The sequence below is a fragment of the Thamnophis elegans genome, chromosome 3 (assembly GCF_009769535.1).
Source record: "Thamnophis elegans isolate rThaEle1 chromosome 3, rThaEle1.pri, whole genome shotgun sequence".
Taxonomy (NCBI): Eukaryota; Metazoa; Chordata; class Lepidosauria; order Squamata; family Colubridae; genus Thamnophis; species Thamnophis elegans.
This window is the reverse complement of record NC_045543.1, coordinates 32624363-32648402: the sequence shown is the minus strand read 5'-3', so window position 1 is coordinate 32648402 and position 24040 is coordinate 32624363. Positions and strand designations below refer to the sequence as shown.

General features: G+C 44.9%; 1 protein-coding gene across 1 annotated transcript in view; it reads left to right on the top strand.

The window, feature by feature from the left end:
- The window catches only part of COL4A2 (collagen type IV alpha 2 chain), a 199725-nt gene that overhangs the window by 107273 nt on the left and 68412 nt on the right, over nucleotides 1-24040 (top strand). Inside the window, exons 18-22 of the mRNA XM_032212654.1 lie at nucleotides 2773-2839; nucleotides 2978-3079; nucleotides 11404-11559; nucleotides 12905-12997; nucleotides 23681-23844. Coding sequence (XP_032068545.1) covers nucleotides 2773-2839; nucleotides 2978-3079; nucleotides 11404-11559; nucleotides 12905-12997; nucleotides 23681-23844 — 582 coding nt within the window. The remainder of the gene's footprint in view (nucleotides 1-2772; nucleotides 2840-2977; nucleotides 3080-11403; nucleotides 11560-12904; nucleotides 12998-23680; nucleotides 23845-24040) is intronic.

Genomic DNA, 24040 nt, shown 5'->3' with positions numbered 1-24040 from the left:
TTTGCTTAATATTATGTATTCCCCTTTTTTTCTCACTATCATTTTTAGCCTTTCTTCAAGCATTTTTGCTTAATTTGATTATGGTTTCTATTTCCTCCGTTATGGCCTTGCTTGCAAAACGTAGATATTTATTATTAAGGAAAGAACATGGTATGACTTAAACAATGACCAGTTGTAGCTGGTGTCTCTCTACTTATTTTCTGCCAAAAATTAGTTGGGAACAGTTGTCATTGTGATGATGGGTGAAGATAAGAAACTGGTAAATGTATCATAGTACCTATATAAATAAAAATGTAAATGTTCGTTTGTTCAAAATCTTAAATCTCCGAAAGTTCTTCACCGATTGCTTTGAAATTTTGACACAACGTTGCATTCGAATATGCACATGTTTTTATATACCTATATTATATAGATGTCACACCTGTGACAGGTAAAAACATGCTTTTTTGAAAACCAGCGCCATCTATTGGACGTAAAAGCAACACACACTATACTAAATATTTCACGATTCCATTTCAATGTTTCTAATTGCATTGTTATATTGAATTTTCATAGATTTAGATTTATTTTCATTTTGATTTAATTATTTCGTGTGACATTGAGTTGGAATTGAGCTGTGTCGTTTACCATAGCGTTCATTTCGTGAGTATAGTATATTCGAAACTGTTTGGCCTCTCTCCAGCTTCGTCCCGATGGGCCCTTTATATGTGTGGCTGGGCTGCGGCCGCACTCTTTCCCCTTTCCGCCCGTCTGACGAGCTTCGGCTATTTCTGCCAAGGGGAGCCAAAGCTCTTCAGCCTCCCCCTCCCCTCTCTCCCCTCCTGCTGGGCCTTTGCTTTCTGTGGTGGGGCGGCACCTGCGCCATCCCTCGGCTGCCTCCCCCCGCCCTTAAGCCAGCCTCCACCACCCAGCCCAGTGGAGCTCCAGAGGAGGCGGAGCGTCTCCTCAGCCCAGCTGGCCGTGCATGCTCTTCACCCCCCTCACAGCAAGCCAGCTACGGCCTCGCCAAGGCGGCTCCAATGGGGCGGCAGTGGCGGTGCCAGCCTGAGGTGCAGTGGGGCTGGGGCAGCCACTAGGTACCCCGTGAGGCGGCAGCTGCAGTGGTGGTGGCATCTGTGGATGGGGCCGCAGCTGGCGGGGGCTGCCTCACGTCCGCATCACCAGGGATGGCTCCTTCCTCCTCCTCCTCCTCCTGCTCCTTAAGGGACGCCGGCCACCTCCTCTCTCCACCGCCTTCTCCTCTTCTCCTCCTCAGCCTGGTTGGGCTGACGCCTGAGGGAAGCGTTGTCATCGTTAGTGGTGGCGTCGGGCCTTCCTCCTGCCAGCCCCATTGGAGCAGCAGCTACAGCAGCAGCAGCCTAACTCAGCAGCAGAGGCGTGGGAGAGGAAGAAGATGGCGCAGCCTGCGATGCTGCCTTGGCGGGCTGACAGCAGCAACAGCAGCGGCGCTGGCTTGGAGGACTTCCCGCCCGGCCTGCTGGACCAGCCAACGCCACCTCCCCCAGCCACTGATGGTGCCTCCGTCTCGGTTTCCTCCTGCCCTCCCGGGGCACCTCCACCGCAGAGCCTGGCACTGCTCTCACTGGGAGAAGGAGGCGTCGGGGGTCTGGTGGGAGCCCAGTTGAAGAAGAGTGGTTTCCAGATCACCAGCGTGACCCAGCGCAGATCTCGGTCAGCCTCGGCTCCAACAACAGCATCATCAAAGACACGGAGAGCTACGACGACCTGGACGAGTCACACACCGAGGACTTCTCCTCCTCCGAGATCCTGGACATCTCGCTCTCCCAGGCCACCGACTTGGGGGAGCCCAAGTGCAGCTCCTCCAAGCAGACACTCAACAACTTCCATGAGGCCAACAGCCCCGGTGCTGTCTCCCCCAACCAGCCTTGCCCGGCCCAGCAGCCCCAAGGCCTGACCAATGGCAGCACCCACCCGCTGCCTCACTATGCCCATGGGAGACACCCCCAGCCTCCCTCCCACCTGGGGTCCCCCCACCCATGTCCAGAGGGGCCCCATCCAGCCCGTCGTTTCAGAGGCTGCCTGTCACAGGGAGCTTGGAGGGTGCCAGGTCAGGGCCTGTGGAGCATCCTCCATGGTGGCTCTTGCAGGGGCCACCGTGGCTCACTTCCATGTGGGGGCCACCTCTGCTGGGGGAACTGTGGCTGGTGCAGCGAGTGGCAGGGCTCGTCAGATGGGCAAGACCCTCACGAACCTTGCCGCTGCTGGCAACAGCATGACCCTGCCCAGAGGGAACCACCCTGGGAATGTTTCTTTCTTCGCATGCTGTTGGTAAATGTGCCCGGTCCAATGTCTTTCCAACAATTGAAATTTTTTTCTCACATGGACAATTATATGTTGCGTGTTCTAGAGTCGGCAAACCAGACAATCTCTATATCTGCACAGTCAATGGAACAATAAAAAAGATTGTATACCCACAAGCATTGTGAAATTAAACATATCAGAAACTTGCACTTTCTCTTTTCTTTCTTTTTCATTTAACTAGACTGGGCCACAGCAACACATGGCCAGGTACAGCTAGTTATTGTAATATAAGTAGTGTTCACTCACTATGGAAATATTTTAGCCTATGTGTGAAGAGTAAAAATTGAAGAAATATTACAGTAACTAATATGAATAAAATCCAGTCTTACAGAAATTATTGGGTCTGTGGCAAAGGGAAGGTTCTTCATGCCTTATTTTCTCATTTGTAATGAAATTAGTTGATTTTCAAATGTGTACTAAACTGGCTTAACTAAATTTGTATTTCTATAGGGAGAACCTGGAGATAAAGGAATTCGAGGGCCACCAGGTCACGCACAACAACCCACACTTATAAAAGGTGCTGCTTTTATAGCTTTTGAATATTGCTATGTGGCTTAGCAATTTTTTGGGAAAGTGTTAAATATATTAATGTGAGATAATCTGGAGTTATCCTTATGTAGCTGAAATTTAAGCTATAACTTTGGGGGTTTTCCAGGTGTACCTGGTGACCGGGGAATGGATGGCATTCAAGGCCCTGAGGGAGAGAGAGGAACCAAAGGCAGTCCTGGCCCACCTGGTGCAGAAGGATCATTTGATGGTAACTTTCTACCCCTTTGATATAGCGCATTGATTCTGGAGAAATATATTCACTTTTCTCCAGTCTGTGATAATTGATGTCATTATAACTGCTAAAGTGGCTTGGCTGATTTCCTTGGATCTCTGCAGCTGTTTATGCAATCCAGGCACATTTTCATAACAAATGCTTCTTTTTCATTGCTTTGAATAGAATGTATGTAGACTGTGTTGTTTTGAAGATAAAGATTAATTAGAGACATCAGTGTCTTGGCAATAACCCAGTAAGCATGCAATTGTAGCTCTTTTCAGCACTGCGGCTCTACCGTTATCATATTCACCATCCATAATGTTTGAAATCTGTGACGGAGGGGCTTCAACATGTTGGGGATGGGAAAATAATGGAATCCAACTTGAACAATTATTAGTTATATAACTATAATGAAAGAAGATTTATTTACAAGAAATATTTTAAAAAGATAGTTGAGGCTTAATGTTTAGCTAGCAATATCCTGTAAGAAAGCGAGTCAGCAACCGTGTGCTTTCCGGCACCTCAGTGTCTATCATTCTGTCCATTGCTCTGTCCATCAGCCCTCTCTGCTCACTCACACGTGTGCCTCTACCCACCCAGCTCAGTTTAAGTTCACTATTGTGTGGCACATCTGCCCCCCACCCATGATCACTGGCTCACTCACTTGCCTGGATCAGCTCGCCTCCGCCATCACTGGCTCATCTGGTGCTCTCCTTTGGTCACTGGGTCACCTCTGTGCCTGGCGTGATCAGACTCTGCCACCTCCTGGTCATCTGATCCCTCTGGCCTCTGGCTTGTTCCCTTGACTGATATGGTCAGCTTATGCTACCTCTTGGGTTGTTTGGAAACAAAAGTGGAAGGAAATGGCCTCAGATTAGCAATCTCATAGACAAAAAGCAGACAGGTGAAGAAGGGGAATAAATCCCTTATCTCCTACTACCCTTTGTGTTCTAAAATTCATGAGGTACTAATGCCAAATGCCAAAAAAGTTGTTGGCATTGAATTTGCACTTCTAACACAACTCAGTTATAATGATATCTGTAAAGGATATCTTTAAGTAGTTCAGTTCAAATATTTAAAGACTTTTATGTGTATATGATTTTTTAAACAACTTTTAGCAACACTAACAGAATAACAGAGTTGGAGGGATCTTGGAGGTCTTCTAGTCCAACTGCCTGCTCAAGCAGAAGATCCTATACCATTTCAGATAAATGACTGTCCAGTCTTTTTTTTTTTTTAAAAGGCTCCAGTGATGGAGCACCCACAGTTTGTGAACAGTGATAACACTGAGTGGTGAGGAGACATTGTTTGGTCGACTGGTGTATCTAAGCTTTAGACACTGTAGAAATATCTCTGGTATCACTGGACAACAAAATTTTGCTTCCTGAAGACTTTTGGGTGTATCTTATAGAATTTTGACCGCTAAACCTTAATCTACCATGTACTGTTTTATACAAAATTTCTGTTTTTGTGATTTTGTATGTATATTTTAAGTTACTCGTTTTTGCTTGCATTATAAGATGCTTTGTGTAGCTCATGCATGTCCAGGCATGCACTCAGGACATATTGCATAATATTAGTGAAACTGGTATAGTCATGCTAGGCTGGCTGGATGCTGCACCTCCCTAGGCATGCTAGGCAGGCTGGATGCTGCCTGGAAAGGCTATTAAAGCAGCTCGCATGAACAGATGCTATTCATTTTGTTGGTATCAGTTTCCATGAATTTTGATGTAATTGTTTCAAGGCATAGCACTATGCCTTGAAACAATTACATCAAATTATATGTCTATGTACATGTAATTTACATAACAAGTAAACCAGTTATAAACTTGTTATAAGATGATTGGTGACAGCAGAAATATCTCACTAATGTCATGATGACAGCCATGATACATTCTGCTATAAGCCTCAAAGACATGCCCTGACTAGGCTTGTTAAGAAATTGTAGGAACCGTACTTTGGTTGTAAGATTGTGACCAGGATAAAGCCTGGGTTCCTCAAATTTGTTGTACAAAATTATCTTAGAATTTGGCTCGGGGGAACTCAGAAGTCAATGCTGTTTGCTGTTCCAATCATATGGTGAGAACAGAATGATCCTGTGACAACTGTCTGACTAATGTTGCTGGTTTCTCTGCTAAAAATATCAAATCAATTAAATATTCCAATCTGCCTTCACATGACAACGATCTTTCAGTATCGAAGCCACCAGAGAAATGGAACTTAGATGAAGCAGACAAAGATGCTGCAGTGCACCAGCCAGGCATGGACAGTGACAATGATCCAGATTTTGAACTGTGTATGTCTGGTGAATCACATCTCATAACAGAGTCAGAATTAAACGACCTGATCAGGGACTTAGGTTTATCAAAATCAAAAGCAGAACTACTGAGTTCAAGACTGCAAGGATGGTGTTTGATATCAACAGGTAAGAAAAATTATGTCATTTAAAGCCACCAAGATTATTTAACAAAAATTTTAGCATAGGTTGACAGCCTCGCTTTCTATACTGACATTGACAGTTTGTTCCCAACTTTGGGTTGCAAGGATGGCCCACTAGAGTGGTGTCTCTTTATTGATTCTTCAGTGTTAAGCCTCAAGGCTATCTTGTTACACAATGGCAATTTATATCTTTCAGTGCCTGTTTGCTATGCTGCGTGCATGCATACAAAAACATGAACTGTTAATGAAACACATCCAGTACACAACTGGAATATCTACGGAGATCCAAAACTAGTGGTTCTAGTGCTTCAAATGCATCTCGGATATACCAAGTACCATTGTTACATATACAAATGGGACAGCTGTACAAGAGTCACATTACTTTAAAAATAAATGGGCATTCTAAAAGAATTTGGTTCCACGACAGAAAAATGTGATACATGATTCACTTGTTGACCTGACAAATATATTTTTGTCTCCGTTTTACATAACCATTTTACAGATGATGAAAAATTTTGTGAAAGTAATAACAAGGAAGATGAGGGTTTTTGTTATTGGAGATATATGTTTTCAAGTATACCTGATGCCAAAATTAAGGAAATCATTTTTGTAGGGTTAGGATACTTCATAAATGACAAGGGGTTCACAGATCTGTTAGTGGGGCCAGAGAAAATAATCTGTAAAGCATTCAAGAATATCAGAGAGAATTTTCTTGGCATCTACAGAATACCAAATGACATTCATCTGATTGACAAACTTCTTATAGCATATAAGACCATGAAGTTAAAAAAAAGGATCATGAAGAAAAAAGGCATGTGTTGGTGATAGGAGACTCACTTCTTAAAGGAACAAAATTGATAATTTGTGAAAGAGTTTAACCTTTGAGGATCATATGTTGTCTCCTAGATGCAAAGGTCAAAGATGTGACAAGCTGAGAGACCACCTCCTGCCGATCACCTCCCATAGACCGATTCGATCACACAGGTTAGGTCTCCTCCGGATTCCATCTGTCAGCCAATGTTGGCTGGCGACTCCCCGGGGGAGAGCCTTCTCTGTTGCAGGAACGATCTCCTCGTGGAGATCCGGACCCTTACTACCCTCCCGGCCTTCCGCAAAGCTGTTAAGTCCTGGCTGCTCCAGCAGGCCGGGGGGCTCTCGAAATATCCAGCCCCCCGGAAATTGTGACTGTTGTATATTTTAATATGTTGTTTGTGTATTATCCCCCCTCCCTTGTTTTATTGTAAGCGACCCGGAGTCCTTCGGGAGTGGGCGGCATACAAATCAATAAAACTATAAACTATAAACTAAGCTTACCAAAATAATCAAACACATTGATTATTATCCTTTTTTTTGGAGGAATGATACAACAAAAACTTGAAAATAATATCAAAGAACTATGAGCAATTAGGCTGGAAAGCCGAAGTGGTAGGAACACAGGAGGTGCTCTTCTGTACTGACAATGAGGAATGTAGGCAATATAAACCATCATCTAGGAATCATGGCTCATGATTCAGCTACTAGAAGTAGCTGAAGTAAATCACAGCTCAAGGGATGGTGCTTTTGAGAGAACTTGCTATTCCTAGATCATGGTTTATGTTACCTACAGGAAGGGCTTTTGACAGGGGATCGACTAAAGCTCACAAGAACTGGGACGCATGTGTAGAAAACAATTGACTCCATTTATCTGAAATGCTTTAAACTAAAATTGGAAGTAAAGGGAGACCATCTTTAGGACCTAACCCCAAGCATAAACTTTAAGTCAGTCAATCAGACAATGAGGAAGGGAGTGATGAGAAGAAAGGGGAACTCGGATATAAAGATACCTAAGAAAAGGGAAGCAAATGCAAGGTCAGTCAAAAATGAATGAGATGCCTATATACTACTGGTCAAAATATGAGGAACAAACAATATGAACTTTTGAAGGCAGGTACAATATTGTTGCCATTATTGAAAGTTGGTGGAATGGAACACATCTTAATATCAACTGAGAGACAAACTCTGCTACTAGTGGGAGATTAAATAGGTTCCTGATGTGAGTAGCTGACAGCTTTGTAGAAGAAAGTAGAGGAGGAACTAGAAGGTAATCTATACTGGTCTTAATTCTTACTAGTAGGGATGAAATGAATAGAAGGGTAGAAGGGGAAGAGTGACCATCTCACACTAGAAGTCAACATTATGCAGACACAAGTAATCAAACAAAGTCAAACTGGGGTTTTACACTTTAAGAAAGTTGATTTCAACAAGCTTAAAACAAAGATTAGGAAAGATTCCATGAATAGACCCTAAAAGGAAAAACAAGTCAAAATGCTTGGGAAATTCTGAAAAATGAAATTAAAAAAGCACAATCAAACACAATAATCCAGAGAATAAGAGACCTCAGATGAAACCATCATGGTGTAGAAATAACTCTCTGACAAACTGAGGGACAAAAAGGATAAATATGAAAAATGAAAGAAAGGACACATAATTAGAACAGAATTCCAGCAAATATCCCAAACCTCCAAGGATAGAGTCAGGGAGCTAAGGCCCAGAATGAACTAAAATTTGTGACAAATGAAAAAAAATATCCCAAAAGATTTATTTCAATATCTAAGGAATAAGAAGAAAGTCAAGGAAATGATTGGGCCACTAATGAGAAATGATGGCAAGAAGGTGACAGGCAACAGGGAGAAAGTGGAACTGCTTAATTTCTTCTTTGCAACTGTCTTCATAGAAAAGGGAAAAAATAGTGCAACATATGGAAAGCAACAAGTGGGGACAAAACAGGAATGCAAATCAAACTAAGCAAGAAATGGTAAGAAAACATATATCCACTCTAGATGAGTTCATATCGCCAGGACCAGATGGTTTATATACCACATTTCTGAAGGAGCTAGTAGATACAATCTTGGAAACATTTAACAATATTTCAGAGCTCTGGAACACATGGGAACTATCAGAGCACTGGAAAAGAGCTGATGTGGTTGCAATCTTCCAAAAGGGGAAAACAGTAGATCCAAAAAACTATAGAATAGGCCAACCAGCCTGACATCAATACATGAAAAAATCCTGGAAAAGACCATCAAGAGGTAGATTTATGAGCAGCTAGAAGTGAACAAAGCAATTACTAGAAGCCAGCATGGGTTTGTAAAAATCAGATTATGGCAGACAAACCTTATTTCCTTTTTTGATAAAGTGACTAAATTAGTGGACCAGGGAAATGCTGTAGACATAGATTATTTAGACTTCAGTAAACCATTTGACAAAGTAAGCTACAACCTACAGTACATCTTGGCAAGATTTTAACAATATGGGATAGACAATACCACCCCCAGATGGATTTTCAATTGGCTGACCCAGTGCACCCAGTATGTAGTCCTCAACTGAACTGCATCTACATGGAGGGAAGCAAGCTGTGGGGTACCTCAAGATTTTGTCTCAGGCTCAACATTTTTACAAATGATCTAGATGAGAAAATAAAAGGAGAATTCAGCAGATTTGCAGATGACACCAAGCTGGAGAAAACTGCTGTCAGTTTGGAAGATAAAGTCAAGATTCAGAAGGATCTTGGGCCCTTCAGAAGATGTAGTTTAGTAGTGAGAAAAGCAAGGTCCTGCACTTAGCCTGGAAAAATCAAACAAACAGGTATACAGTAGGTGATACCTGGCTCAACAGCAGTAAGTACGAAGAGGATCTAGGTATCCTTGTGGGCCAATCTTAACATATGAGCCAGTAGTATGCTGCAATTGCCAAAAAAGCCAATGCAGGCATAGGCTGCATCAACAGAGGGATAGCATCAAGAGGATAAGAAGTAATAGTACTGTTTATATAGTACTGCCACACTTGAAATATTACCTCCAATTCTGGTTAGCATGGTACAAAAATTATGCTAGAAATAGTACAGAGAGGAGCAGTAAAGATGATAAGGGGTCTGGAGGCTAAATCGTACAATGAACCATTAAGGAAGCTAGATACGTCTGGCCTAACAAAGAGAAGAATAATGGGTGACATGATATTTTTGGTATTTGGTATTTTATTAAGATTTATAGGCCGCCCTTTTCCCTGAGGGGACTCAGGGCGGCTCACAATCATTAGGGAGGGGGTGCAATACAAAATAAACAATATGTAAACAAAATAAAGTAATAAAAAACACAACTTGCATTCAACATTCAACACTCGGGTGGGGCAAATTAAAGACTTATCCCCAGGCCTGTTGGGAGAGCCAGGTCTTGAGGGCTGCGCGGAAGGCCTGGACGGTGGTGAGGGTGCGTATCTCGACGGGGAGATCGTTCCACAGGGTCGGAGCTGCAACAGAAAAGGCTCTCCTCCATGTAGTCGCCAGTCGACATTGACTGGCGGATGGGATTCGGAGGAGGCCCAGTCTGTGCGATCTTATCGGTCGGAGGGAGGTAATCGGCAGAAGGCGGTCTCTCAAGTACTCAGATCCACTACCATGAAGGGCTTTAAAGATGGTCAACAGCACCCTGAAGCGCACCCGGAGAGCAACAGGTAGCCAGTGCAGCTCGCGGAGGATGGGTGTTATGTGGGCGAACCGCGGTACGCCCACTATCACTCGCGCGGCCGCATGATAGCTGTCTTCTGGTACTTCAGGACCTGCAACAGAGAAGAGGATGTGACAAACATAGCCACAGTGGAAAAACAGTATCGGGGAAAAACAGTATCGGGGCAACTGGAATCTATCAGTGCTGCTGACTATTTTTGGACATTGCAGCGAAATGCATTGGACACTGAGTGCAAAGGAAAATCACTTTTAGCTCTGTTGAACTCATGTAGCATGTCGGAAACATTATGCAATTAAATACATTAGAGTCAGTCAAAGTTAATTTCCTATTTCTCCTAGTTCCTATTCCTATATCATTGTGAAATTATATTTGTGTTTGGTTTGAAAGGGTCTATCATAATCACCAAAAGCTTTTCAGGAAGCAAAATCTTTGAAAAATTTGTTGTCCAATATATATTTGTTGTCCAGAATATATTGGTGGCTGAACGGGGTGAAAAAAAATTCAGATTAAATTCCAGATTAAGCTCCTATACATTTGTTAAATCTGATGGCATCAGATAACATCAGCCACAGTAGTGACACTTGATGGGGTCATCTACCTCTGAAGGAGTTGGTCTGCAGCTTGAGGATCTTCCTGGGCCTGTGGCTCCTGCTTCAGCAGCAGATGGAAGCTGTAGCCAGTGGAGCCCATGCCCAGCTTCAGAAGGAGTGACAGTTGCTGCTTTACCTGCATCATGAAGGTGCTTCTACTTTTATTACCTCAGAACCTCACCACTGGACTACAGTACTCAAATGAACTTCATTTGAGGCTATCTTTAGAATGATTCAGCTAGTTTAAAATGTGGTAGAAAACTACTTGTCAGGGAGACCCACTATTGTAGAATAATGTTTGCTTTGCAGTCATTGTTTTGGTTGTCAATAAGTCTCTAAAGCCAAGTCAAATTGTTAAACTCTTACATAGCATTGCACTGAGATCAGATCACTTTGTCTGGAACAATACAGTCCATCATGTCCAGGCATCAAGGGAGGGCCAGATTCCAACCTACACAAGAACTCAAGGGTTGGAAAGATCAGGAAAGAAGTATTTTGGGTTGTGCCCTCACATGATCAAATACTGCATTAGCAAATATGTTGCCATCAGAAAGTGTATTTGGAAACATCAGAATTTTTCTGTTTCAGCAGGGCTTAACAGTGATCTGGGACTGTGTTTTTATTTTATTTTGTTTTCTTTTTTTATTATTGTAAATATGATAATTGGTTTATTGTTTTGTTCATTTTAATAGTGAGAAATTCTCTACTGGTTTGCTTTTCATTTATATATTTTTTTCATCTATGGCCGCCTGAGAGTCATACAGAGCCACTTTCTTCCCCATTCCAGATGTTTATGAGGGAAGAGGTTTTCCTGGAGAAATGGGCCCCAAAGGTTTTATTGGCGATCCTGGCTTCCCAGCTACTCATCCTGGTCCTCCCGGTTTAGATGGTGAACCAGGAAAACCTGGCTTTCCTGGCCCCCCCGGCCCTCCAGGAAGTCCAGGTAAATGGAATAGATATTTATATACTGATTTTTAAATATTTAGAAAAAATACTTTGAGAAGTTTTCTTAATCAGGCATTTTGAAATTGAACAACCAAGGGAAAAATGAAAATTCAGGTAAATAAAAACAAATACTAAAGCAGCTGTTTATTTGTGAAATAATGCCATGCTATATATTTTAGTCTTGTTTAATTAAGACCACAATAACCTAGTATTATCAATAATTTTATTCTGTCAAATCTGCCTCCCTTTATCTTTTCTATCATTCTCTTCTACTACTACTCCTTCACTGGGATAATTTTTATTTAAAATCTATTGTCATACAGACACACACACACACACACACACACAGAGGGGGAGGGAGGGAGGGGGAGAGAGGGAGGGAGAGAGAGAGATTTGCCATGTCTGCATGTATTGTGTATAAGATAGCCTTTGTTTGGCTCCTGATGATAAGCCGTATCTTAAGTTAAAATAAGCTTAAGTTTCAACAGTGGTAACAATTTGTAGTTAACCTGTTTCTCTTTCATCACAATCTGATTCAAAATGCAGGTTTGATAACAGTGTTAACAGCTTGGCTTAATATGCCATGCAAATGAAAGTCATAAAAAGCTTCCTTCCTATTGTACTAATATAACATTTGTTTAATAAGGGTGTATTGAATAACCAATGCTAGACTACTTTCACACAATTGTGCATACTATCAACCATGGTTTAAATATTATAGTAGTGAGTTCACATAATATACTAAGTCAAACCAAACAAACAACATTACAATTTAACAGCATGTTATAAAGACTCAGTCTTCACCTGTTTAATTAAATGAAGCAAATACTATTTTAAAATATACTATTAATTTTATTTTAATTTTATTTTAATTTTATTTTAATTTAATTTTATTTATTTATTTATTTATTTTATTTATTTTATTTATTTTATTTATTTTATTTATTTTATTTATTTTATTTATTTTATTTATTTTATTTATTTTATTTTATTTATTTTATTTATTTATTTTATTTATTTTATTTATTTTATTTATTTTATTTTATTTTATTTTATTTATTTTAAAAATACTATTTTAAAAAACTTCTGCTGCTGCCTGGTGTCTGAAAGAAGGGGGAGAAAACAACAGTGTACTATACTCATACAGTATATGAATATTTTGAGCTGATCAAAAGAAAGAAGGATGTAAATCTCCCAATAACTAAGATCAATGTTATCTCATACATCTTGATTTCAGACTTTTTCTTAAGTCTCAGCACAGACAAGCTAACCTATTACTCATGGTGCAGAACTGCATAACCATGCCAGTCTCCCTCAATCATTCCAGTCTTCCCATTTTATAGGTTATTCCATTGGGCTGAAAGGATATCCAGGAGTTAAAGGTTCTGCAGGCAAGCAAGGTTATCCAGGTCTAGAAGGACAAAAAGGACTGAAAGGTAAAGTTTAAAATACTGAAGTATATTGATCTATTGTCACCATAGATTTTCATGCAAAGAACATACTTCATGTGCATTGTATAATGGGATATAGTCTAAAATGCTTTTCTTCCTGTTTAGTTCTCTATTTTCACAATTTCTCTTACAAGAAAGCTTAACTTGCAAGTGTTTTTTTAATCTCAGTCTTATCTATTAACTCTTTTAACTATATAGTCATTTTTATTCTTTCCTTTCCTTTTGGGATAGGTGGGTTAATTTATTATTTATGCAAAATGTTGCTAATCCATCCAAGAAGCCATCTCAACTCCAATTGCTCCAAGATAACATAAAATAAGAAGGTTGAAAGGGATCTTGCAAGTCTTCTAGGCAATCCACTGCTTGAGCAGGAGACATTACACCATTCCAGACAAATGGTTGTTCAATCTCTTCTTGAAAACCATATCCACAAATTCTGAATGCAAGCCATTCCACTGATTAACTATTTTTATTGCCAGGAAATTTTTCCTTAGTTCTAGATTGGATCTCTATTAAATGATCTCCCACTTGTTACTTCTTGTCTTGCCATAAGGTACTTTAGAGAATACATTAGCCTCTTCTTTTCTGTGACAGCCCCTCAAATATATGAGGATTGCTACCACCCTCAGTCCTTCTCTGTATTAGGTTAGACCAGGGGTGGGTTGCTGCCGGTCCCCGGTGGTTCTCGCGAACCAGTTGGTCACCAGACCTGGAAGTAAGCCTGCCCCGCCCCCGGCCCTTTATACCCGTCCGGACGGTATTTTGTCCCTTCTGTCTCCCCGTTGCTCAGAAAAGCAACTTCGGGAAGGTCCTTTGCTAGCAGGCAGGTTCTAGGACGCCTGCCGCCACCAAAGGACCTTCCTGGAGTTGCTTTTCTGAGCAACAGGGAGACAAAATACCGTCCATTTTCCCCGTGCTCAGAAAAGCAACTTCGGGAATGTCCTTTGGTGGCGGCAGGCATCCTAGAACCTGCCTGCTAGCAAAGGACCTTCCTGAAGTTGCTTTTCTGAGCATATAGCCCCCCACCACTTCTGGACATCTATTGTAGTCAAGAGGAGCTGAGGAGAGCACGGAGAAGAGCGTGAAGGTTCTTGGCACTCTGGGAAGCCGTGAAAGCGGCAGGGAGAGGCGCACGGCTTGGTTTAGACTCCCTAGATGTCACAGCAGCAGTCTCAAGTGCGCCGATCTCGGCATTTTTTGCATCGGTGCGTGCTGCAAGTGGGAGTGAGTGAAGACCTCTTCTGGATTGCTGATGGTGGAGGTGTAGGCCTATCGCCCTGGATTGCTGATGGTGGAGGTATAGAAGTTTAATAAATAGACAAACTCAGTTATGGACATGGAGAATAAATTGGAAGTCTCTAAATGATGGTGATTCTCAAACAAGCCATTCTTCTTTACACTTTCAAAAATATTTATTTAAAAAAAAAACTTTAGTGGGGATGTTGTCTTTGCATATAATCTGGCTTTTATTTTACTTGCAAGTACATATAGGTTCCTTCTGATAAAGACCCTTTTAACATTCTGAATTTATTTAATGAATAATTATTAATTATTTACCTACTTGAATTTATTAGCCGGCCAACTCCAATGGACTTTCCTGTCCAGTATCCCTCCCCCCCTCACTCCTTTCGCCCACTGCTTGTACACTACAGGCCCTGATCAAGGCAAGGAGCGAACTGGTGAACCCATCCAGATATAGAACGTGGGAACACAGTGGAGCCTTAAGGGGAAACTCCCTGTTTTGCAAAATGCTGTTGGTCTTCCCTCCAGGGAGGGGAACATTGAGGGAATCCCGTCCAGTTCTCCTCCAATTCCCTGTCACCCCGTCCACACGTACCTCTTCAAGGTGCTGGGCATCTGGGATCCCTTTCTTCCTTGTCCCCCAACATCTGCTCTGATGGCAATTATGGCTAAAAGCAAAAGGTCTTTGGAAGCTGTCTCCTCCCCCTCCCTTTTGCAGAAACTCCTCTTGCTGGACAATTGCTCCGTCTTTCCTGACTTTCAACTTCTCTTGTCCGACTATCTTCTCCTGCCCCCCTCCCACCTGCATGGTCTCAGTTGCTGCTTGGAGTGGGGAAGATTTCTGGATTTGCAGGACTGAGAGGAAAAGGGGAAGAAGGAACAGGCCCTCCAAGTCTGCCCCCTCCTCCTTGGGGTTTTTGCAACCAAATTCTCTCCCCCTCCCCAAACAGAGGACCCTGTCACCCAAATGCTGCGGGGCAGAGCAGGCTGGCCCCATTACTGGGCAACGTGTGTGGGTGGGTGAGGAGGGAGGCTGGAGCAGTTCCACTCTGAATGGAGGGAGAGGAAAAAAGTTGGGATTCTCCCTACTGTAGCCTTTAAATGGGAGAGAGAAGCCAAACCTTTTCCTCTCAATTCACAGAGGAGCTGCGGTTCCCTTTATGCCCCCCCTGACCCCCTCCCTCCTGGGGGTCGAAGTACCTGAAAGGGACAGGCAGGCTGCCACAGCTCCACTGAGAAGACATTTCTGAGAAGAGAAAGTTCTCCAGTCCGGCTGCACCCACCATTTCTGGACATCTATTGCAGTCGCGAGGAGCCAAGGAGAGTACGGAGAAGAGCATGAAGGTTCTTGGCACTCTGGGAAGCTGCGAAAGTGTCTGGGAGAGGCGCGTGGCTTGGTTTAGCCTCCCTGGATATCGCAGCAGCAGCCCCAAGCGTGCCAATCTTGGTGTTTTTCGCATCATGGTGTGCTGCAAGAGGGTGTGAGCAAAGATCTTTTCTGTCCGGTGCAAAGGACTTCCCAGGAGATGGAGGACGATGCTGCTGCTCATGGAAGCATGGAGAAAAAGTTTGCAGGAAGCAGTTTTTTCTGCATCCAACTTCTGCCTTGACAGATCTCTGAAGAGAAGAAAGGAGTGGCAGAGGAGTATTTCTGCAGGGGGGGGGGGAATCCACCCAGCTTTTCCCTTCCCTTCTCTTTCAAACTTTACAGTAACTTTCTCCTCATAAAGGAGAAAGAAAAATTGAGGGTTTCTGCAAGTGTATGTGGGGTGCGGGGAGGATCTACAGCCTTGCCTTTCAAATTTTGCCATTTCTCCACTTCCCATTTGCCAGCACAACTCCAAGTGATTTTTCGTCTACTGGGGTGCTGAGTCCAATTGGCTCTACGTCCAATTGCCCAAGATGACTTGTTCTGCACCTACCTGACCACACCTACCTGGTGGCACCCCCCAGCCACATCCATGTGGCTGCATCCACCTGGCCATGCCCCTCCAGCTATGCCGAGTCATCTGTGCTAAGCCAGGTGCACCTAATCCTCCACAGATAGATGTTTTCTTACCATTTTCTTAGCTAGTTTGACTTGCATTCTTGTTCTGTCTCCTACAGGTACTGTTTTTGATAGGTTGGGCTATTTTTCACTGTCCCCCAAGAGCCTGCAACTTCCACCCCTGCTATCTTTTTCTCCCTGTTAGTCAGAATTAGGTATAGCTGACCCTCTAGTTCTCTCTCCTATGTTTTGGATGACAAAGGTGTCAGCTAGGCACAATAGGAATCGGTTTGATCTCCCACCAGTTACAAAGTTTGTCTCTCAGTTGTTATCAGGATAGTTGAAATCCCCCATTGCTATTGTGGGTGTGTTTCCTGCATATCTTAGCTCAGTAAATGCTGTAAATAAATAATAAGGCTGTAATAAGCTTCAGAAATGAATGCAGCCACTTTAAACTTCTGATTAACTTCATTAAAAGAATTTGTTAAAGCAGCATCTCTTTTCAGGCTCATACAGAAGTTGTTAAGACAAATGTCAGATCACTGTTTGTACAAGCTGTAAATCTTTGAAGTGCTTTCTAAACATACTAAATCATTTCAATTTATAGTGGGAGGCAGCAACAATTTATCTGGATGAATTTAAGCAAGAAGTGTGCCGTGTATAAATAAATGACTGGACTCTGCACATTACAGATAAATATATATACGGAAAGCTCACATCCAATTCCAGCAAATTTTTTGGAGGGGACCCTATGGATTTGAAAAGGAAACCTCTTGGCTGAAGAAACATTTTTCCCATTTAGTCTCTGCTCACATAGACAGGATTAAGTTGCCATGAGATTCTAGATGCATGTTGGTAAAATCCCAAGTGTGTAAAAGTGGACGTTTCAATACTACTCAGAGTTAAAAGTCAACCCCAAGGAATTCTGTATGAGACCTTTAGATAAAAATACATGGTGCTATGAGATTGTTGTGAATAAGACTACTATGGAGGCAAAGAAAAGGGATTTCAGTCAGCAGGCTGAATGTGACATCGAGGCACTCCATTTGGCTCTTCTCTGGCATTTGTAATAATATTTAGATTACCAAATCAAGTCTGCACAATTTTCAGTATCTCTATACTTCCATCTAGTAGTTCTATGAGTTTTTAAACTTAGATATAGTAGCCTTGCTTTATTGCCACAATATTGGTTGTGTTCTTTGCAATATCTGTATCTATGAAGGGATGTATTGAGCTGATACGGAAAGCTGTAATTTTATATGAATTTTGCTAAAACCCATGGTTGCAAGTAAATGTTTCAATGTGATGCACACACAAACACACGTGTGTGTGTGTATGTATGTATGTATGTATGTATCAGGGGTGGGTTTCTCGCCCCGTTCCAACCGGTTCGGTTGGAACGAGGCCGGTGGCGTCCTCGCGCATGAGCGCGGCGTGCGCGTGCACGCGCGTGCCGCGCGCATGCGTACTAGCATCTGTGCGATGCTCCAGCTGCTCCTGGAGGTTCAAATCCCAGTAAGGGTATGGCTAGCTGATGAGAGCTAAATAGCTTGAAATAGATCTACCGTATTTTCACCCATATAACCCGCGGGTTATATGCGTTTTTTACATGCACAGCGCCCCCTGCGGGGTATAAAAGTGGGCGGGGTATACGTAAAATATTTTGCACAGATTAACTAAAGGGAGAGCTTGGGACCACCACTTTCCTCGTGGCAGTAGGCTGGCTCGGCGGCTCGGGCTCCTTTTCTCCCTTTTCCTGCTTGGGTTTCGGGACGCCTTTGTGAAAACCCCGCCCCTGGCTATGGGCGAAGCGACCAGGAAGAAGCAGGAGGTGAGAGGAAGCCCGGATTTTGCAGCTCCTCGCCTTCTCTGGGCTTCGAAGTCCGGCAGGAAAGGAAGGGGAGGAGGCGGCGGCGCGGCTATGGCTCAGTTTTCACACACACACACCCTCCCTTCTTCTGCTTTGCTCTGTGAAAGGGCTTCACTGCCGAAGCATTTTGGTTTAAAAAAAAAAAAAAACACCGTCCCTTTCTCTCTCCAGTTAACAGGGCCAACCCAAGTGGTGCATTTTATCTGGGGGACGACACACACACACACACACACACACACACATGACACGTGCGGCAGGAGGAGCGGCGTCCCCCGCGCTCTCGGCTGCCACAAACGCCACGCAACGAGGGAATCTCCTTTTGGGGGGGGTGTGAGACGCTGACAGAAAAAGGGCAAGCAGTGGCCGCGTGAGGCGGCCTTGAGAGCTCCAAACGACCTACCGTACTGGCTGGCGAGGTTAGTTCTCTAAAGGCCGTTGAAAGCTCCGGGGAAACCCCTTTTTCCGCCCTCGGAGCCCCCGGTGCTTCCTCAACCCCCCACACACTTTTTCCTCTTTGGTTCACCCCACCCCCACCCTCAAGGGCCCGGGACTCTGGGAAAGTGTGCAGCTGGGGGGCTGGGGAGGAGAGAGCGTCTACCGTTCCTCACGGGAGGCACTTCGAGCCCCGCCGTATCTGAGAGGCTCTTAGTCGTCAGTGTGGGAGAGGAGAGAAAGGTTAAAATGTTTTTGAAACATAAAAAGAATCCTTTGTGGGCAAACTTAAAGCTGCTGGGCTGCACGGGCTTGCTGTAAATTGAGGGCATGTTTTGCCTTTATTTATTTTGCCGCCTCCCCTTCCCTTCCTCGGAGGGGAACGCTCAGAGCAAAAGGGACCCCCGCCTTGTTAAAGCCGCATCCGACGCTTCACCTACAAACGATCCCGATTCTCCCGTGTCCTTCCTTCCCTCCCTTCAATGTACTCTTCCTATAAAGGGAAGGGAAGCGTGACAAGCTCCGGGCAGGAGATGGGCTCGCGTAGAGGTACCAGAAGTTTAACGGTTTCACCGAAGCCACAGCTCGTCCTCTCTTGGGACAGCCTTCCGCCGACATTAAAACAATGCGTGAACTTGCGAAAAACTGTGGCAGGCACGGAGGGGAGGGAGGGAGCGAAAAAAGAAGCCAGAAACGGATATTTTTTCCCTCTCGTGAAGGGGGGAGGATCTGGTGCTTTCCGGCTCGGGCTCCTTTTCTCCCTTTTCCTGCTTGGGTTTCGGGACGCCTTCGTGAAAACTCCACCCCTGGCTATGGGCGAAGCGACCAGGAAGAAGCAGGCGGTGCTCGGCAGCCCGGATTCTGCAGCTCCTCGCCACTGAGCCAAGGTGGCGCAGTGGTTAAATGCAGCACTGCAGGCTGACTGCTAGATCAGCAGTTCAGCGGTTCAAATCTCACCGGCTCAGGGTTGACTCAGCCTTCCATCCTTCCGAGGTGGGTGAAATGAGGACCCAGATTGTTGGGGGCAATATGCTGACTCTCTGTAAACCGCTTAGAGAGGCCTGAAAAGGCCTATGAAGCGATATATAAGTCTACTGCTATTCTCTGGGCTTGGAAGTCCGGCAGGAAGGGAAGGGGAGGAGGCGGCGGCGCGGCTGTGGCTCCGTTTTCACACACACACACCCTCCCTTCTTCTGCTTTGCTCTGTGAAAGGGCTTCACTGCCGAAGCATTTTGGTTTAAAAAAAAAAAAAACACCGTCCCTTTCTCTCTCCAGTTAACAGGGCCAACCCAAGTGGTGCATTTTATCTGGGGGACGACACACATACACACACACACACGACACGTGCGGCAGGAGGAGCGGCGTCCCCCGCGCTCTCGGCTGCCACAAATGCCACGCAACGAGGGAATCTCCTTTTGGGGGGGGTGTGAGACGCTGACAGAAAAAGGGCAAGCAGTGGCCGCGTGAGGCGGCCTTGAGAGCTCCAAACGACCTACCGTACTCCGTTTTCACACACACAGACACCCCTTCTTCTGCTTTGCTCTGTGAAAGGGCTTCACCGTCGAAGCATTTTGGTTTTTTTTAAAAAAAAAAAAACACCGTCCCTTTCTCTCTCCAGTTAACAGGGCCAACCCAAGCGGTGCATTTTATCTGGGGGACCACACACACACACACACACACACGACACGACACGTGCGGCAGGAGGAGCGGTGTCCTCCGCGCTCTCGGCTGCCACAAATGCCACGCAACGAGGGAATCTCCTTTTGGGGGGGGTGAGACGCTGACAGAAAAAGGGCAAGCAGTGGCTGCCTGAGGCGGCCTTGAGAGCTCCAAACGACCTACCGTACTCTGTTTTCACACACACACACACCCTTCTTCTGCTTTGCTCTGTTGGTTTTTTTTTTTAAAAAAAAACACCGTCCCTTTCTCTCTCCAGTTAACAGGGCCAACTCAAGCGGTGCATTTTATCTGGGAGATGACACACACACAGGAAAGTGTGCAGCTGGGGAGGAGAGAGCATCTACCGTTCCTCACGGGAGGCACTTCGAGCCCCGCCGTATCTGAGAGGCTCTTAGTCGCCGAGCGGTTTTGTTTTTTAAAGCCGAAAGGCTCGGGGCTGAGGGCAGAAGAAGGGCGACGGTCGTTAACGCCGTCCGCCTGAACCTCGCCGCATCCGGCTCTTTAACGAGGCGGGGGTCCCTTTTGCTCCGAGCGTTTGCGAAACTGTGGCTCTGGGAACTATAAAAGGGGATAAACAAGTTTGGAGGCTCCGTCGTCGCCTCTGCCGCTTCCTCGCTCTGCCAACTGGCTGGGTGTCGAGAAGGTGCCAAAGAGGAAGAGATCAAATGAATCACCCGAACAATAACAAAGGAGCGGAGAAAGCACCAGATCCTCCCCCCTTCACGAGAGGGAGAAAATATCCGTTTCTGGCTTCTTTTTTCGCTCCCTCCCTCCCCTCCGTGCCTGCCACAGGATGACGGCGCCTCCAAATTTGTTTATCCCCTTTTATATTTCCCAGAGCCACAGTTTCGCAAACGCTCGGAGCCCTTTCACAGAGCAAAGCAGAAGAAGGGTGTGTGTGTGTGAAAACGGAGTACGGTAGGTCGTTTGGAGCTCTCAAGGCCGCCTCACGCGGCCACTGCTTGCCCTTTTTCTGTCAGCGTCTCACACCCCCCCCAAAAGGAGATTCCCTCGTTGCGTGGCGTTTGTGGCAGCCGAGAGCGCGGAGGACGCCGCTCCTCCTGCCGCACGTGTCGTGTGTGTGTGTGTGTGTGTGTCGTCCCCCAGATAAAATGCACCACTTGGGTTGGCCCTGTTAACTGGAGAGAGAAAGGGACGGTGTTGGTTTTTTTTTTTTTAAACCAAAATGCTTCGGCAGTGAAGCCCTTTCACAGAGCAAAGCAGAAGAAGGGAGGGTGTGTGTGTGTGAAAACGGAGCCACAGCCGCGCCGCCGCCTCCTCCCCTTCCCTTCCTGCCGGACTTCGAAGCCCAGAGAAGGCGAGGAGCTGCAGAATCCGGGCTGCCGAGCACCGCCTGCTTCTTCCTGGTCGCTTCGCCCATAGCCAGGGGTGGGGTTTTCACGAAGGCGTCCCGAAACCCAAGCAGGAAAAGGGAGAAAAGGAGCCCGAGCCGGAAAGCATCAGATCCTCCCCCCTTCACGAGAGGGAGAAAATATCCATTTCTGGCTTCTTTTTTCCCTCCCTCCCTCCCCTCCATGCCTGCCACAGTTTTTCGCAAGTTCACGCATCGTTTTAATGTCGGCGGAAGGCTGTCCCAAGAGAGGATGAGCTGTGGCTTAGGTGAAACTGTTAAACTTCTGGTACCTCTACGCGAGCCCATCTCCTGCCTGGAGCTTGTCACGCTTCCCTTCTCTTTATAGGAAGAGTACATTGAAGGGAGGGAAGGAAGGACGCGGGAGAATCGGGATCGTTTGTAGGTGAAGTGTCGGATGCGGCTTTAACAAGGCGGGGGTCCCTTTTGCTCTGAGCGTTCCCCTCCGAGGAAGGGAAGGGGAGGCGGCAAAATAAATAAAGGCAAAACATGCCCTCAATTTACAGCAAGCCCGTGCAGCCCAGCAGCTTTAAGTTTGCCCACAAAGGATTCTTTTTATGTTTCAAAAACATTTTAACCTTTCTCTCCTCTCCCACACCGACGACTAAGAGCCTCTCAGATACGGCGGGGCTCGAAGTGCCTCCCGTGAGGAACGGTAGACGCTCTCTCCTCCCCAGCCCCCCAGCTGCACACTTTCCCAGAGTCCCGGGCCCTTGAGGGTGGGGGTGGGGTGAACCAAAGAGGAAAAAGTGTGTGGGGGGTTGAGGAAGCACCGGGGGCTCCGAGGGCGGAAAAAGGGGTTTCCCCGGAGCTTTCAACGGCCTTTAGAGAACTAACCTCACCAGCCAGTACGGTAGGTCGTTTGGAGCTCTCAAGGCCGCCTCACGCGGCCACTGCTTGCCCTTTTTCTGTCAGCGTCTCACACACCCCCAAAAGGAGATTCCCTCGTTGCGTGGCGTTTGTGGCAGCCGAGAGCGCGGGGGACGCCGCTCCTCCTGCCGCACGTGTCGTGTGTGTGTGTGTGTGTGTGTGTGTGTGTCATCCCCCAGATAAAATGCACCACTTGGGTTGGCCCTGTTAACTGGAGAGAGAAAGGGACGGTGTTTTCTTTTTTTTTTTTAAACCAAAATGCTTCGGCAGTGAAGCCCTTTCACAGAGCAAAGCAGAAGAAGGGAGGGGGTGTGTGTGTGAAAATGGAGCCATAGCCGCGCCGCTGCCTCCTCCCCTTCCCTTCCTGCCGGACTTCCAAGCCCAGAGAAGGCGAGGAGCTGCAGAATCCGGGCTGCCGAGCACCGCCTGCTTCTTCCTGGTCGCTTCGCCCATAGCCAGGGGTGGGGTTTTCATGAAGGCGTCCCGAAACCCAAGCATTTTTTTTTCCTATTGAATTTCAAGATCTCTCCCTTGAGTTGAGTTCCTCCAACCCCTCCCCAGCTCGCCCAGGCTTTCTCCTCCGATTGGTTTTAATGGGTAGGTCCGATGGAATAGCGCTAATGTAATGTTTGCCGATGGCTTACTCGTTGCGGGTTATATAAGTGGGCGGGGTATACGGGAAACATTTTACACGATCTTGAAAACCTGCAGGTTATTCGCGTGGGCGGGTTATATGGGTGAAAATACGGTATACTAGTCTCCCTTTATTTATTTATCAGCACAAATAAAAAACACAAATATAACAAAGGCAACAGTAAAAATATTGGGTTTCTGTCGTGATGGACTCTTGTGACGAGCCGAAGGACAGATGATGGAAGCAGTTAGCTTCCTCCCATAATTGGGGCTTACCAGGGGTTGTAAAAAATCTAATATATATATATATATATATATATATATATATATATATATATATATATATATATATATATATATATATATATATATATACACACACACACACACACACACACACACACACACACACACACATATACATACGTACATATACATATACGTATACATATACATATACATATACATATACATATACATATACATATACATATACATATACATATACATATACATATACATATACATATATATATATATATATATATATATATACATACATATATATATATATATTTGTAGGTGACAGAGGAGATTGCATATGTGATGAACATATCGAAGGAAGAAGAGGTCCTGCAGGACAACCTGGTCCTCCAGGATTTCAAGGTCCAATAGGATATCCTGGGGAGAAAGGAGAAGCAGGAGATCAAGGCTACCATGGACTTCCGGGCTTTCCTGGTGGAAAGGTATGATATTTTTGTAATGGAATATTGTATATTTTAGAGAACAAAATATTAGATAATATTTCCCCAATTTATTATGTACATTTATGCCATAAATATTTTGAAAAGTGAGGTTCTTTATTTATGGACTTACATTCTTTGCAGCAATGGGGTTCCATATGTAGATCTTTCATTTGAAAGCACTGTTTTCCCTGTTGAA